The sequence below is a fragment of the Sceloporus undulatus genome, chromosome 3 (genome assembly GCF_019175285.1).
Source record: "Sceloporus undulatus isolate JIND9_A2432 ecotype Alabama chromosome 3, SceUnd_v1.1, whole genome shotgun sequence".
NCBI lineage: Eukaryota > Metazoa > Chordata > Lepidosauria > Squamata > Phrynosomatidae > Sceloporus > Sceloporus undulatus.
In genome coordinates, this window is record NC_056524.1 from 261470641 (window position 1) to 261488840 (window position 18200).

The following is an 18200-nucleotide window of genomic DNA, read 5'->3' on the forward strand; positions in this document are numbered from 1 at the left end:
TAAGAACCTGCCAAAGATGCTATTATCCTTCTGTAATTTTGTTTTATCAGTCCCGTGTGATAAAATCCTAATTGTGATAATCAGACATGTTATCAAAAAAGGAAAAAATCGTACAGCACAATCCTATATATACTTACTGAAAAAGAAGAGTACTTACATAAATTTGGGGCTTACTTGTTATATGCATTTGCAATAATCATGATGCCAACATGATCTGACAATTACTGAAGTTACTGTGTGTGTTTTAACAGGAAAATGTATTTTCATGATTTTTCTACTCTATAGGAGTTTATCAGACAAGGGAAATTGGAAGGATAATTCAATGGCAATCCGAAAGCAATCATGAGGTTTAATGTTATTGCGTGATAGACTACCACTCGTAATTTTGGGCAATGGAAACTCAGTCTGAGCGCAATCATGGGGTTTCACGTTATTGCGTGATATTCCCAGTTCGAACACATTTTGCATTCACGTAAATTTGCTGAACTAGCGAATTCACGTGAATGCATTCTGGGCCCACTTTCTTTTCATTTGAAATTAAGAGAAATTCCTCACGTGTGATAAACTCCATAGGCACAAAGGAGATACTTAAAAATGCTTAGATTGAGAAAGAAAAGGATAGAGTATTGGAGAGCTAAACTTGCTTGTCTTTAAAAGGATGTCTTTGCATCACTACATGCATGTGGATACATGCATTGTTGTGTGTCTTCAGGTAGTTTCTGACTTATGGCGACCCTAAGACATTTTCTTGACAAGATTTGTTCAGAGGTTTGCCTTTGCCTTCCCTTGAAACTGAGAGTATGCAACCTGCCCAAGGTGGGTTTCCTGACAAAGTGGGGAATCGAACCCTCGTTTCCAGAGCCATAGTTCAACACTCAAACCACACCAGTGCCATCAAGGATTCATTGGGACTGTCCCTGAGAAATCTTACACACTACAGTTATAGCGTTTTCATACCACTTTAAGCATACCTCCGAGTCTCTGACTGTCCCTGAGAAATCAGGACAGCTGGAAGGTATGCTTAAAGTGGTATGAAAATGCTATAATTGTGTAGTGTGTAAGCCAACCTGTAGAGCTGCTGCCCACTAATGCAGACAACACTGAATTAGGTGGAACAATTGTTCATCTTGGTATAAAACAGCTTTCTGCATTTTCCTGTTTAAATCAGTCCTTTGGGAGGTTTTACTAACAAGTATTTTACATCCAAAAGCTCAGTCCCTGGCCTCTCCAGACATGACTGCAAAAGAATACTGCCTGAAATCCTGGATGCCACTGAATGCAGATAATACTGAGTTAAACAGATCAGAGGTTTGATTCAGTACAGTGGGCCCTTAATATCTGCTGGGGTTTGATTCCAAGACCCTGTGTGGATACTAAAATCTGTGGGTGCTTGAGTCCCGTTAAATGCAGTGGCACAGTAAAACGATATCCTTTATATGAAATTGTGAAATCAAGGTTTCCTTTTTGGAATTTAAATATTTTTGGAATATTTTCAAGCCATGGATGCTTGAATATGTGGATAAAAAACTCTGTGGATATGGTGGATTGACTGTATAAGGTACCTTTGTACATTCCTAACCTTTGGCCCAACATATGTTTTGGACTACAGCATACAGTAATCCCTTTTACTACTTGGCCTGCTGGGAAAAGCCAACAGGGATTTTAGGACTGAAGCTTTCTCACCCCACAGTGAGAACTATCACCATTGATCTCCTTAGCAAAAGGGGATTTTGCAAGCTATGTTCAACCAGTGTGATATCGTTTGGCAGTTCTTGTTACAGAAAGATTTGGGAGAGACCTAGAGAGGTAATTTAGCCAAATCCCCTAAATGCCATAATCATATTAAGCCTGTCTTCGCCCTAATTATGGTAGGCCCCAATTGCCAGACAGGATTGCCAGAGTGAAAACTGGAGAGGGCTCCTGTACCTTTAATGGTTATGCAGGAGAGGGAAATTCAGCAGGAGATGCTTGTCACACAGTCAGGTAACAAGCAATGGCAACTGAAATTTCCTTTTCTATACCACCACTAAAGGTACAGCAGCCCTCTCCAGTTTTCAATCTGGCACCCTATCAGTGTCAGGTAAATACAACGGTGCTTATATTTTTGATGGAACAAGGTCTCCACAAAATAGTATTTGATGATTGGACCTAGAAACATGATTCTAAAACATGCTAAGATGCTCTGTATTGTAAGAACTTGGGGAAAAATGATGCCAAACTTCCCGCAAAACATGCCCCTTCTTGTCCTACATGCAGCAAGACAGGAAAATCCCTCTGCCATCTCTGTGCAACATGGCTGCTCATTAGAGAGGATTCGCTATTTCCCCAGTAACAGCCACGACAGCAATTGACGTCAAGAAAGCAGGAGAAAGCACCATGAATTATAGATAACGCTAAGAACCTGTGCTCTTCTGCAACACTACATGGGTTGAAATGAGTGCGAGGGACCTTTAATTTCTCCAAGTATGCAGAGGCAAATAATGAACTCTCATAATAAAATCTAACGGTCTTGTTATTGCTCAAAAGCAAGGTGGGAAAAGACCATCAAAGATTTAATTGCAGCAAAATGGACTCTATCGATTTCAGTTAATAATGTAGGCACTTTCATTCTCCTTGCAAAACCATTACCCAAATAGAAGCAAGCAAACATTACAGAGCTGAGTCTTGCAATATACTTTTTTTTAAAAAAACCCAAAAGCTCCCTTCAAACCTTTATTATTCTGTAAATATTATTTCTCTATCCAACTGGGCAAAGGAGGAGAGTCAAGTACGAAAATAAATTAAAGCTGCACAGTTTATGACTGAAGATGGAGAAAACTTTCTTATAAGCAAAAGTGAAATATTTCAGGGTTCCAGACCTCAAATTATTTCTGTCCTCAGCGTGAAGAAATGAATTTTGCAAAGAGTAAATTCTTCAAAACCAAAAATATTTGAAGCAGCCATTTGAAATGGCCAAATTCAATAGGTACAAGTATTTCTAACAGGGAGTGGGACTATATTTTATCTACCTAGTCTCTAGGTATTAAAGATGAGAAAGCTGTCAGGGAAAAGAAGTTGTTGTGTGCATACAAGTTATTGTTGTGTACCTTCAGGTTATATGGCAACTCTAAGATGAACTTATTGTGGGTTCATGTGTCTGTATGTATGCGTGCATGCAGGTTGCCTTTGCCTTCCTCTCAGGTTCAGAGTGTGTGACTTACTCAAGGTTATCCGGAGGGTTTCCATGGCTGAATGCAGATTTAAACCTTGGTCTCCCAGTGCCCTAATCCAATATTCAAACCACAAGACCACACTGGCTCTCTTGAGAAAAGAAGCATCAATCCTAATTCAGGATTAATACAGCTGAATACACAGGGTTTCAAACCCAGGATTTTAAGAGTTACGAACTCAAAGCTCCTGACCTTGATTGACGAATCTGAAAGTTTTGCTTGTCCCACATCCAGTTTTTATATCACATTTCCCCCCATCCTGAATATGAACCAAGTACAATGAAATTCTCATCCATTTGACTTGGCTCATGACCAGTCAAGTCAAATATAGCCATAAATTCAGTCATGAATTTTGTTCTGTTAGGTATTTGCATGCTCTCCTCATTTTGGCAGTCGTAATTAAGCACCACAAACAGAATGTTTATCAAGGCCCTTCACTTTCACAGTTCTTAAAATAGAGCCATAACCATGTCTCACTTCAGCAAAATAATGAAGGAACCATTTTAACACTTTCAATTGTATGTTTCAATCTGTGTAGTGTTGCTAACAGTTTCATAATTCATTGTTGATTTTTGTGTATTTTTAAAAAACTGTATTTTACTTGTTTTGTTAGCTGCCTCATGTCCTGGTTGTGGGAAAAAGGTGGGATATAAATGAAGTTAATTACTAGCACCCCACCAACAGCACTACCTTTCCACTGAGGTGGAATTGTGTGCTCCTGCAAGGCAAGAGGCAATGCTGATGGCAGCTGTGCTGCTGGTAGGGTCTCCCATGTCAGATGAGCTTTTGCTTAGGAGCCAGACTAAAAGTGCCAAACAGCTACTAGGCGGCAACAGCAGTGTGTGTGTATGTGTGTGTGTGAGAGAGAAAGACACTGGCGGAGGATCTCCCAGAGACAATGGCAGTGGCACCATTGTTATTGTTGCTGTGAGACCAAGTCATTTCCAACCTATGGCAACCATAAGGTGACCTATCATGGGGTTTTCTGGGTAAAATGTATTATTATTATTATTATTATTATTATTATTATTATTATATTATGAACCTTTATTTATAAAGCGCTGTAAATTTACACAGCACTGTACATACAATCTTTTAAATTAGAGAGTTCCCTGCCCTCATGCTTACAATCTAAAAAGACACGACACAAAAGGAGAAGGGAATGGTAGTGAGGAAGGGGATCAGGCCCAACAGTTCTTCTCTACCTCCAAGGCCTGGACCAAGGGAGATGGACTGAAGGGAGGGCTCTTCTTCTTAATGGATAATTAAAATGGGGCATCCTGGGGCAGAGAGGGGCTCACCCCGGGGAACGCTTCTCTAAACAGTATAGTCTTTAACTCAGTTTTGAAACAGGTTAGAGAAGTGATGAGGTGCGCATGTGGGGGAAGAAGGTTCCAGGAGTGAGGGGCAGCAAGTGAGAAGGGATGAATCCGGGAGGGGACAGTGGCAATCCTATGCTGGGACAGGAGATCTTGACTACCAGAGCGGAGGGTATGAGTAGGAATGTAAGGAGAAAGAAGGTCAGATAAGTAAGGAGGAGCCAGTCCATGAAAGTCAACAACAAAAGCTTGTACCGGATGCAGAAGGGGAGCCAATGAAGGGAGGATAAAAGGAGAAAAACATGGTCAAAGTGGCGAGTGGATGTGATAATATGGGCAGCAGAATGCTGGACAGAGATTAAAGGATGGAGGTGAAAGAGAGGAAGCCCTGTCAGGAGGAGGTTACAATAATCTAGTCGCGAAACCACTAGGGCATGGACCAAAGTCTTGGCAGTAGAGGCTGAGAGGAATGGATGGATCTTGGCAATGTTGTGGAAAAAGAATCTACAGGCCTTGGCGGTGGCCTGGATCTGGGGAATAAATGACAGAGAAGAGTCAAAAATGAAGCCAAGACTGCGGGCTTGATGAACCGGTTGAATAGAAGTGTCATCGACAGAAACAGAAAAGGAATATTGAAGGGTGTTTGTTCAGAGGAGGTTTGCCATTTCCATTTCCTTCCCCTGAGGCTGAGAGATTGTGACTTGTGCAGTGGGTTTCATGGCTGAGCTGGGAATCAAACTCTGGTCTTCAGAGTCATAGTCCAACACTCAAACTACTATGCCACACTGGATCTCCATAGCTGTAGCCATAACACTTGTTATGTTATGGAGGCATGGTAAACAACTTTTGAAGGCCGTTTACCATGAAAACCCTATGATGAAAGAATTCAAAATGAAATGAGATAATGCCAGAAGATGACACTCCCAGGTCAGAAGGCACGTAACAAGCTGCAGGAGCCAGAAGAAGTGTGGACTGAAGTCAGGGACATTGTCAGAGAGGAATACACAAAGACACTATTTGTGGCCAAAAAGAAAGAGAAGCCCCAATGGATGACAGATTAAACTCTTTAAGCAGGAACAAGGAAAACTACTGTAATAGCTAATGCAGAGAAATAGAAGGTGGCAACAAAAGAGAAACCTCTTCTACAAGATGTGAGAAATCAAAGGGAAAGTTAAACCAGGTGTGGGAATGCTATATGACTAGCAGAAGAACATAATATGTAACCAAGTAGAAATAAAAAGACGATGGAAGCAATACAGATTCATTAGAGGAAGAGCCATTTGAAGATAAACTCATACAGCCAAATAAAGCTGCTTCGAGTCACAGTGGAGGTATGGTGTTTCAATGATGCATGCGTCCTAAGAGTCCAGAAGCCACACCAAAGCCACGCTCCAGGCCATCTGTGACTATGCTACTATGCCAGTGAAAATAAATGGGGAAAAAAAACATAGTAAAATATTCTTTCTCAGTTTTAGCTGTTTAGCAAATGCATGAAAACAAAGTGAGAGCAAGTATATAATGTACCGTTTAATTGTATTTGAGCCAGCTGCGCTATTTGAGAAGTATTGCATTGTTTTAATTATTGATAACCACACTGGGCTAAATGAGGCGCTACAGCATACTTTTTAGGCATAAATTGAGTCTTTGATAAAATGAGGTCTCATGACATCACTTCTTCAGCTATTAAATCTTTGCTGAGAAATGAAATAAAGGCCCTTGTGTGTTAGCTCTGTGCATCAGCGTCCAATGTTAATTCCTGTGCTAAAAGCCTGTGAGCCACTTTAAGCTACAACCCTTAGCTATTCAAGCCAATTTTAGCTAAATCGGTGAGTTCACTAAGTGACTGCAGTTCAATCCAAGAGATCATTCTTTCCCAACATGCAGGGGCAGGGCAAAGTATTGCACTTATTTTGTAGGAGAAAAGTACATTTCCAGATGAATCCGTTCAAGCAGCCTAACAAACAGGATTATTCAAATGCCATTCACAAGGCCAAGTCTACCATTAGACAAACCACCATGTTGAAGTAAGATTCAACTGTTTGTCTGGTTGGCTTTTGTACATCGAATGCAGAGGGAAGGAGGCATCATCTTGTCTTTTACTTTGGGCAGCAAAAGGTCTCAGGGTATCATCCTCAACATGTATCCTATCGCCACTATTCAGCGATGGGTCTATAGTCTGTACAGGACATGCTCAGAATTTAGCTGTGTGTGGCTTTAGATCCATTTTATAAAAAAATATATATAGAAATATTTGAATGTTTTTGTAATACAAAATAAATTCTCATATTTCAGGCTAGTAAAGCATCTCATAGCAAATCTATGTACACTGTTTTCAGAAAAAGGGTAGTGTTTGTATCCTTGGATCAATATATTTGAAAGAAAGAAAAAACAAGTACAGGCATTAAACCAGCTCCTGTAAATCAGTGATTACTGGGGTATCTGTATCCCAATGCATTAGACATAGGCATAAACAAAAAAGCACCACAGTACAGAGGTTTTTTATGTCTCCAAGAGCCACTGTGGTGTAGTAGTTTGAGAACTGGACTATGGAACAAAGCTTCAAATCACTGCTAGGCCATGGAAATCCACTGGGTGACCTTGGGCAAGTCACACTCACTCCGCCTCAGAGCAAGGCAATGGCACTCCCAAGGAAATCCTGTCAAAAAAACACACATGATAAGTCTGCCTTAGGTTTGCCATAAGTTGGGAATGATTTAAAGGCACACAACAACAATTTTGTGACCTAAGACCTTCCTTCCCCCCAGAAAGCAAGCTGTAAATAGCAAATGGCTTAAATTTAAAGACTTGGGTGCTTTACAGAGCGCCCAAAAAGGGCGCCCTGCCGGTGCCCATGTTTGCTGTGTGAGGGAACCACAGAGGACAAACCGCGTGACTCCCTCGCGCAGCAAAAAGAACCCGCAAAAAGCTGGTTCTTCCTGCGGTGCAGTTGTGACGCCACAAGGCGCCAATGGCACACTTGCGGCATGACAACCACGCAGCAACGTGCGGACGCTAAGCATCCATCATGTCAAAATGGCGGCACCCATGTGTATAGGGCACCGCCATTTTTACGCCCCCAGTATGTACTACGGGTGAGGCCTGATTGGATGCTGCGTCCTCGGCCAACCCCTAGTATGTACTGGGGGCGGAGCAAAGGCCCGTCTGTAACGGGTCATAGTTTACTTGAGTACATGTGATGTAATATATGCTATAGACCAATTTTATGTACATTTTGTAAAGAAAAATCACTCAAGGATGAGATTTTGTTTCACTTATCTTCCTTAATTTGAAGACTGGTAAGCCTAAAAATCCTGAGGGCACATGATTCCATCTAATTGTGGAAGCTAAGCAGGGTCAGGCCTGGTTAGTGCTTGGATGGGGCAATAGACCAGGGATATGGACTGTATTTGAGACAAAGGCAATGGCAACCTACCTCTGTGTATTCCTTTCCTAAGAATGGTGGTGCCATAAATCAACAGGTGACTTGAAAGCACATAAACACATACATGCACAATATTTTGTGGCAATGGAACACTAACATCTAATTGTTCTGTCACAGGTATCTTGAGTTTTGTAGTTCTTGCAAATCTCCCTTAAACAACCTAAAGCAAAATTTGTATTCCTCCTTCTATCACAAAACAGGTTCTACCTACTGACTGCTTTCATGAGACAGAGGTTAACAGTCTCAAGCTTTAAGCAGAAATGCAAATATTTTCAGTTTTTAGATGCCAGATTTCAGAGCACTTTTAGTAACATACTTACCAAAGCTTCAGTTTCTGTTTTGGAAATAATTTAACAATTTTGATATTCTTGTGAGCCTGTCGATGGGATCCAAGCATCTTCATGTACATTTGATGCATTCTATTTTGGGTTGTAAAAAGGACTTTAAACAAATTACTGACTGCCCAAGGCAACACTATGTTTTATCTTCACACAGTAGTTGTATAGTAAGAGCCAGCAATAAAAATACCTTGTCTGTGCTGGCTGATTAGGATATCCTTCATATAACCTAAGAGATCATCATGTTAAAACAACAATGATTATGTTCCTCAAATATTTTACACACACACACACACACTGCACATATAATCAGGACTATTTGGGGGATATAAAGACTTTTAGGATTTCAAACTTTTTAGCAAAAGGGGAAACGTTTTGACACACAGGGCACAGCTACACATTTAACCCCCTCGGTGGCCTCAAAAATTATAGCTCAAAATGTATTTTAAAATAGAGCTTTGGGGAAAGTAAAAACAGTGAAATAAACTGCTTCACAGTATAATGTTTTTAAGAATATAGGGAAAGTGTTAATATTGAATCAACACAGCTGTATATTAGTAATTCACACTTGTTTAACACAAGTAGTTCCCATTATTTACTCTTTTGACTGCAACCTAAATTATATTATTCAGAAACCGTTTTTCTTTTTTTCTCTCACCCAGAACTGCAATTACTTTTTTCATTTTGTTTTCTTACATCTGTTGTTGCTTAAATCTTGAACACACATACAGCTTTCTTTCATGAAGAAAACAAGTTTTCTAAAGCAGAGACATCTGCCCTCTAGTGTTAAGCATCTTTCATTGAAACATAAATAAATCCTGACCAAGTTTTGCAGAACCACGCTAAGGACAGGGACTGTGAATTTTGATTTGCTTATTTATTTACGCTATTACTTTCTCATGCAGTTGCACCCCTTACTTGAAAATACCGTTGTGTCGTGATTAAATCCAATGATGTGCAAGAAGGTGAAAAGGAAGTTTTAAAAAACATACAAATTAATTGAAAGCCTAGTTCTACAGACACAGTGATGTGAATGATATGGGGGGAAAGTAAGAAAAGAAAAGCCATGTACAGTACAGGAATTCTTGGGTACAGGTTTTCATCACTATACAACATAATGCACTCAGCAGACATACGTGAAATAATTTCAAATTTTGGTGCTAGTTCCTTGCAATCCCAGTTCAGAATCAAAGACCAGTTTTCTCAAAGGCAACAAATACATAGATATATGAGATAATTGCCTTTCTTCATGTATATATAAAAAGGCTTAAATATTACTAGGATTATATCAATAGGGAGGGAATAAGAACAACGTTATTACTATTTTGGCAACCATGGAGAATGAACAATTCCATTTTCTTTTTGAATTATGGGCTCTCTCCCATCCTGTCCCTTTATTACTTTTTACGTATCTTCAATAAAAGATTGTTTATTGCCTTTCAGCCTGTAATAGATAAAAAATATTTTTAAAGACAAACTGTAAGTTTTTAAAATATGGGTTAAAACACACACAACCATTAAAACATTCTCAAAAGCCAATCCTGGTTTTAAGGACTAAAGATTATAAGAACAATGGTCTTGGCTCAAAAGGGATGGAGTCAGCCTGACATCCCTTGGGGAAGAATTCCAGAACTACAATGATGCGACTGAAAACACCATGCCTCATGTACTTGCTCATCAAGCTAATCTCTCACAGTGTTGTTATATGTAGCCCCCACTGAGGATCTCAAATTCCAGACAAAGTCTATTAATTTATACAGCATCATCAGTGTACATTTGTCGTTTCCGATTTATGGCAACCCTATCATAGGGTTTTCTTGTCAAGTTTCTTCAGAAGAGGTTTGCTATTGCCATCCTCTGAGGCTAAGAGAGTGTGATTCGCCCTAGGTTACCCAGTGGATTTACCTGGCATAGCCTGGTCTACAATAGTGGTTTACAATAGTTAATTTGACAGTTTCCTGTCCTTAGGCTTAAATCTAAAAAGACATGATACAAAAGGGAAAGGGGATGGCAGTGGCAGAAGGGTTTCAAGTTCAGCAGATGCTAGGTGCTGATCTCTCCCTCCAAGGGCAGGTATACAGCTGTGGCATTTGGGATGGAGGAAAGGCCTTTCATAAATTGCTGGCCATAGGCAAGATGGAAATGTGTCTCTATTCTTCAGTCCCTCTGAAGCCACAGTAGTGGCAGCTAGGAAAAGGGGAGGGCCTTTCATCAGCTGTTGAGTCCAAGGCACAATGGAGCTTGAGGAGTGGCCTTTTTAATAGCTAGTCTCAACCTGTTTAGGGCTTTGTATGTCAAAGTCAGTACATTAAACCAAGTCTGGAAGCAAACTGGAAGTTAGTGCAATTGATACAAGACCAGTGATATGGAAATTCCATATGCTAACCCATGGCACAGGTAAACCAAATGTGGTACTCGCGGTATTATGACACAGCTGGATAGACCAATGTCAGTCCTGAACTCCTGTCTTTTTGGTGCTTCACTGCTTCTTGTTCACCAGATTAATAGGTGGTACTAGAGTGGGCAATTTGTGGCCCTCCAAATATTATTGGTCTCAACAACTCTCAACCCCCATATTGGGTTTACTAGCTAGGATGGACAGACATTACTTCAATCAATCAATCAATCTTTGGAAGTCTATAGCTTGCTCAATTTAGCCATTTAGTTAAAACTGACTAAAAAGAGGGTGTTATATTTTGGGCACATCATAAGGTGACATGACCTACTTGAAAATACTTGAACGTTCATAACAGTGGAAGACAGTAGGAAGGCCACATTACAGATGGATTGATTCAATTGAGGAAGCTATTACAAGACTTGAGCAGAGTTGCTAATGACCAGGTCTCATGGAGGTCTCTCATACATAGAATCACTGCAAGTCAAAGCTTATTTGATGGCAAACAGCAAAGGTTGCTCACTGATGGACTAAAGACAAAAGTGGTCCAGGGAACAGAACTGCCAATGTAATGATATGTACATTAAAGTGACTTTGAATATCACTTGTTACCCACTTCAAAACTGCTGGTCACTCTTTTATTCAATAATTAACAAATCAATCGAGCTCATGACTTGATTTCAAATTTATTTTTCATCTGAGTTAAAGAGAAGGCCAAGATTTCACCAATATCCTGGTTTTGCACATTATGGAACATGTTTCTGTATACATCTATGGCAACCTGGTTTTATACCGATTGTACCCTTTGCCATAAAAAGAAGGAGGCAGGGAAAATATACTTTTTTTCTGTGGGCATAAATTGTTCCAAACTAGCAACATAAAAAGTTATTTCTGCTATAGAAAAGGATTCTTTATCAAACTGGGACCTTGGGAAATTCCACATGTATTCAAAGTGTCCTTTGGTTAAGATATAATTATGTTTTACATTTCCTTTTTTCCCCAGTTGCTTTTTTCTGTAATTTTCTTGCTTTCATTTTTTGTGCATCAGCCTTTATACTTGCAGGTGGCAGTTTTAAAGTTATTTCTTTGTCTTCACTGTCTTCTGGTTGAGATTTTCGGCGTTCAAGAAATGTTGGTGTACACACCGGTGTAGGATCCTGGACAGGACAGAGAAGGATGTGACTAAATGATCGAGGATCACCACTATGCTAATTATTAAAATGTATTATTGTTCAGGAGATTGAAGTAATTTCTAACAAGAAAGTTGCTTTGGCTATTGTTGGGGGGAAAAAACCTTCTAAATATGTTTCATAATCTATCTCCCTTGCTTTCTGGGCACAACCATGAAAATTACTAGTATTTTTAACTGAACTTAGCATTACAGCTTTTATCACTATCATTTCTAAGTCTACATCAAAACATCCTGCAGCCTGAAAATGACACAGGAAAAGCAATAAATGCCATAAGGGAATAAGTGCAATAAGAAAACAAACCTTGGCATTCAGGTTAGCCCAGTGCTTCTCAATTATTTTCTGTCATGCCCCCCCCCAGAAGAAGAAAACATTTCGCGCCCCCCGCGCGACTGTAAATAGTATCACTTGTCTATAAAATTGTTATAAGTACACCTCTACATAACAGAGCCTCGCGCCCCCCTTTACGGAGCCTTGCGCCCCCCTGGGGGGCCCGCCCCACTATTTGAGAAACACTGGGTTAGCCTAACTGTGATTGAACATATAGGGAAGGCATAGAAGCATTGCAAGACTTTCCATTCCTCTTTTAATACCTCAAGGGCTGTCACAGATGGGTGGGTGAAGGTTTGTTCTCTGCCAACCCAAAGGGTAGAACTAGGTCTAATGGCTTTAAGTCACAGGAGATTAGATTTCAATTGAACACCAGAAGGAAATTCCTGAAGTACCATGATTCCAGGAAATATTCATCAGTTTGCATAATTTTATTTAAAGTAACTGGCTTCTACTGTCCTACAGGTAAACAACAACAGATTTAGAGGAATTCAAAAGCCAAACCGTTTGGCCCGGTAAACACTGCCGCTTTGCGGTGGCCTGGGGCCAAATTTAAGGCTGGGGAGCAACTCTCCTGGCACCATATTGGCATGCATACATTCACACAGCACACGCACCAGTGACATGTTTTGTGTGCCGCAACCAAACTGCGCAGTGCACGAAAGACATCATTGCGCTGCTCCAGGGCACTAATGGCACCTTGGCAACAGCGCAGAAAAATGTATTTTGCAGCTTTTTGGGGAGCATTGTTGTCGGCGCCGCATGGCCACCGCGGCAATGATGCAGGGCAGAAAGGGGCAGCGTTTTGCTGCCCCTTCCTGCTGATGTATATTCCCCCTTTCTTACTAATACCTTTAGAGTAAATCAGCAGCAGTATCTTACCTCACGGTTCACTGACGTGTTCAAGCTGGAATCTAATTTAGAAACCTTCTTTCTCTTTGTCAGAGAAATCTCAGCAGCCTATGGGGGAAAAATCATTATCAACTATGTTTTTATTCTAACTTGCCTTTACAATTTAAAAAAATTCCTATTGGGGTTTAAAGTACTTAACACTGCATAAAGTACTTATTGACTATAAGTCGACCTCATGTATAAGTCGATTGCAGGTTTGGGGGGGGGCATAATTATTGGTTTTGATATGACCCTTGGTTAAGTCGAGGGTAAAACCTAGGTTCATGCAACAAAGGACCTAAATGATGAAGCAAAGGAAAACAATGCCAAAGAACCTATAAAATTATGGCAGGCATAACTGTTTTGGCTCACACTAGAGGCTGGATGGAATAGAGAGTAGAGGGAGGTCAGTGCTTCCAGGACAGCTTGCACTCTTGCCTTTCACCAGGGGATGGTTTCCTTTTTAATAAGAGTTAAACATAGTATTTACACTGACGCGTGGATAAGTCGACCTAGGTTTTTGGGGTCAATTTTTTGACTAAAATTTCTAGGCTTATACATGAGTATATACGGTAACATTCCAAATTTGTCTCAAAACTTATAAATACATAAAAGAGGTCCTTATTAGTATCTGCTGGTATTTGGTTCCACAACCTCCATGGGTACCAAAATACCAAAGTCCCATTAAATACAATGGATTAGTAATATGGCATCCCTTATATAAAATGGAAAAATCAAGGTTTTTGGAATTTATATTTTTTTAACATTTTCAAGCCATGGATAGTTGAACCCATGGATAAAAAAATCTGTGGATATGAAGGGATGTCTGTAATGTGAAAAAACGGAATACTATGATTGACCAGTAAATATTTACATAACTCAGTCTCAACTCCAATTCTTAGTTAGCAATTGAGATGTGATAAGGCCACACATTAGATATGAGAGATTTACAGCAGCGCAAGCAGGTTCAGAAGTTATTCAACTCCCTGCACACATCCTTTCTAGCTTTTTGTAGAAAATCTAATAGAAAAGGAGAACCAACGTAATCTAACTTTACAAAAGCTTTGCTCTCTGCTAATTTACACTGTGGGAACCCAGGTAAGTAGTTTGAAAATCTGAAATAGGTTGTTTTCAATGTACAGGTAAAGATGTAAAGAATAAAAGCAAAAAGTAGCTTTGCAAATATATGATTTATATACTTAATAAATTATATTATTATCATGAAGTTGCAATTGGTTTTATATCCATGTTGAGTGTACACCCAGTAACACTGCTTACTTAGCCTTCCGGTCATATATGAAATGTCCCTGTTCAATGTGTGTGTGTGTGTGTATAAATATAATACTTGCTTAAATATTTTGCAATTAGTTAAAATTAGTTACATGTTTGTATTCCTCTTCCTTTCCCTCCTTCTTATTATTACCCACAAAAAGGCATTTACTTACAAAACCAGGAAAATCATAATCTATTCCCCTCTCTGCCAGTCTTTTCCGCAATTGCCTTTCCTTCTTTAACAACCGCCGTGTCATTTTTGCTTTCTGTTCAGCTGTTCTCTTCCGATTATAGCGCTTCACTGCTGGATGGATTGTCTTAGTGAATTTTTTCTCACTGCCTTTGAAAAGTTCTGCATGCACTTTTTCAGGCGGCATAAAGTGACCTATAATGTATAAACACATAACAAATGTGAATCAGAACACTATAGAAGAAAATGTAAGTGTTCGTCCAAAGCATAAAGATCTTCATTTTAGCTGTGTATAACCCAATTATATATCATAAATCTTTTCAAAGGCACCCTTTGGCACCTTGGCTTTCTCAAAAATCTTCTTTATTGCAGGAACCAATGCTGTATTCCTTGTTATGTCTCTCAGCAACGCATGAATCCCAATAAATAAGGAGTGCAATTTTCTTTGAGCTAGTATGCTATAATGGTTTGAGCGCTGGACTACGATTCTGGAGACCAGGGTCTGAATCCCCACTCTCTCATGGAAACCCATGGGGTGACCCTGGGCAACTTGCATTCTCTCAGCCTCAGAGCAAGGCAAAGGCAAACTTCCTCTGAACAAATCTTGTCAAGAAAATCCCATGCTAGGGTCACCTTAGGGCCACCGTAAGTCAGAAACAACTTGAAGATACACAACAACAGTTTTATCTTATCCATCTTAGTTGCCTTATTTCTTACATAACTGCTCAATGTACGACATACTCTTCCTCACCTCTTATTTTCCTATCCTCTCGACTGTTCTCAGTCACTTAGGATGGCTTCTGAAGAAGCCATCAGCTACCACCATGTGCTTCCACTTAGATCTTGTGACAAGTGGCTTGTTTCAAGAGGTGACAAACTATGGTCAATATCCAATGATGTTACTGTGCCAGCACAAATAACAGACACTTGTTTCCACTCTATGCACGGGGGCTGGGGCGGGGGAAAGGGAAACCCAAGGTAGTTTCCAGTTCTATGGTCAGTTGCCATCCTACTCTCTACTCAAAGCAGCAAAGTATTTAAAGTTATGAGGCCATGGAATTATGTGTGTCAATCTATGTGTTTGAGAGTAAAATACAAGCTGACAAGAACAGACTGGGCAAATGAAGCAACAATGGAGATCTGGATGGGAGAAAAAGCTAAATGACAGGCTGATCTGGGGGAGAATTTTCAGTGTGCTGCAAATTTGTTTTATGGGGTGTGAAGGTACACTACTCAATACAACATTTTTTTACAAGAATGTAAACTATGAAATAATCTGCTGGACTTTTTATAATGATGGAAATCATTAAGCACCATGGAAATGATGAACTTCCATCTTGACAAACTCATTTATACTCATAGTTTTTTGTGGGTTTCTGGGGCTATATGGTCATGTTCTAGCAGAGTTTCTTTCTGATGTTTCGCCAGCATCTCTAAAGATGCCAGCCACAGATGCTGGCGAAACGCCATAAAGAAACTCTGCTAGAACATGGCCACATAGCCCCAAAAACCCACAAAAACTATAGATGCCGGCCATGAAAGCCTTCGACTTTACACTCATTTATACTCACATTTCAAAATTCGTTCTCCAAAGAGATAGTTGTTCATGGTGTTGGCAACAATCTTAGCAACTTCATCATATTCAAATTCCACAAATGCATAACCTTTGCTGCCTCCAGTCTGTTAGTGAAGATTTAAAACTATGAATATAAAATCTGAAAAGCATACACTTACATAACAAAGTGAACCCCTGTTTCTGGGAGGATCTTAATATACAAATGGTTTGTTTCGAGTTACAAAATATAACAATAAAGATTGTTTTTAAAACGTGCTTTTATTTCCCACAACAGTTCTTTGTGCTCTTTAAAATAAGATTCTGCAGAAAGATACTGAACACTTGTGCTATATTACTTTGAAATAATTAAAAATGGGTGTACCATTAGTTTTCAGTAGAGAAAGCCTACGAACCAAACCATGCAGAACAACTGTTAAGAAATCAGTTAGGAAAAGGTAAAGCCTTACCTTTTTACTCCTTGAAAGGCGAAGCCTTGTGACAGTCCCAAACTGACTGAAGTATTCTCTGAGCTGTGGTTCATAAAGACCTCTTGGGATGTGACCCAAATAAATGACACCAGGAGTCTGCTTATCATCCTAGAATATGGAATAACAGAGTAAGGAATCGGTTGCACTCTCACTTGTAGTGATCTATTTTATGATTGCATTAGAGGTCTCTGTGCAGAAAGGCTGCAGGGTTGTGGGGAAAGGAAACCTAAATGGCAAAGCCAGTATGCGGAAAGGATCCAGGTATGAACTGACTTGCTCCTTGAAAAGCTATGGAGGGATGAGTGTCTTTGCGGATCCTGTTCATAGGGATCTTGGAGACCAACAGGAAATTCACTTATGCTTCATATATAGACCTTTCGCACATAGTCTGAAGGTAACTTTATACACAATACTTTTAAGTAATGTTGTGCATGAAACAAAGATTAGGGACACACTGATCACAAAGCAGAGGCGTCCCTGGGTCAGCCACCCCTGTGGGCAACTTTTAACTCTATCTGCCTCTTTGCTGTGGAATTCTGGGAGTTGGAGTTTGTTGTGTGTCCAGAGCGAAGAGCTCTGCTCTGGACCCACAACAAACTCCAACTCCCAGAATTCCACAGCAAAGAGCCAGACAAAGAGTTTAAAGCGGTGCCAAACCGGGTTATATCTCCAACGTGGACACAGCCTAAGACTGCCCCTCGTCACTTTGGCCTCATAAATCTAGCGAAGGATGTGAATAAGCGCCCGAGGAGGCCTAGGCCGCAGTTGCCAAGGCAACGCGCGGAGGGGGCGGAGTTAGAACGTTCGCTCTCCAGCGCCTCCCACGTGACCTCCTCCAGCCGCCTCTCCTCTTCTTCTCTCCTCCTTCCCTTCAGTCTCACCTTGGCCTTCCGCGCGCGCTGCACCTGAGCCTGGAACTCCCGCTGCCGCTCCGGGTCCAGAGAAAGGAGAGGAGCCGTCGAGAGCGCTGCTGGGCGCTTCACTGCGCGGCCTGAAGCCTCCTCCTCCACCGCCGCCATTGCGCTGTTGTTGGAACGAAAAGGGATCACTTCCGCCCCACACACAGCATGTCACTATCACGGACCGGAAGGGCCTCTACGTCACTTCCCTTGGGCTGGCTTTGGACCATAGAGGAACGCGAGATAGAGCGACAACAAAGCGGAGGGGGAGAGAGTAGCCACAGCGGCCCCTGCTGGTCGGAGGTGTAAAAGCTGCCTTTCCCTTGACTGTAGGCAGAGAGACCTTGTAGGACCTTTGAGACTGAGAGAAAGATGGCAGCATGAGCTTCCCTAGACTTAAGTCTGCTTCCTCAGATGCATTTATGTAATGTATATAATGTCCAAATGTAATGCAGTGTCCAAATATATGTCAGCATGCTCTTTCCTAGACTTAGTCTGTTTCCTCAGATGCCTTTATGTAATGTAATGTCCAAATGTATGTAGGGAGATCTTGCAGTATTACCTTTCGTAGGCTTCAGTCTACTTCCTGAGAGGCATTTGGTAGCCCAGACACACACACACATATATATACATATATATGCCGTAGGTATGTGAGGATAATGCCAATGCAAACTCAAAATCA

At 40.6% G+C, this 18200-nt stretch overlaps 1 protein-coding gene across 1 annotated transcript; it reads right to left on the bottom strand.

Moving 5' to 3' along the window:
* Window positions 1–11370: 11370 nt before the first annotated feature.
* NIFK (nucleolar protein interacting with the FHA domain of MKI67) lies at window positions 11371–17680 on the bottom strand. Its single transcript, XM_042460513.1, has 6 exons — window positions 17501–17680; window positions 16599–16727; window positions 16148–16256; window positions 14560–14771; window positions 13106–13183; window positions 11371–11860 (listed from the first exon to the last, which is right to left on the bottom strand). Exons 1-6 carry the CDS (start codon window positions 17636–17638, stop codon window positions 11678–11680), a joined length of 849 nt encoding a protein of 282 aa, XP_042316447.1. The 5' UTR covers window positions 17639–17680; the 3' UTR covers window positions 11371–11677.
* Between the last annotated feature and the right edge of the window lie 520 nt (window positions 17681–18200).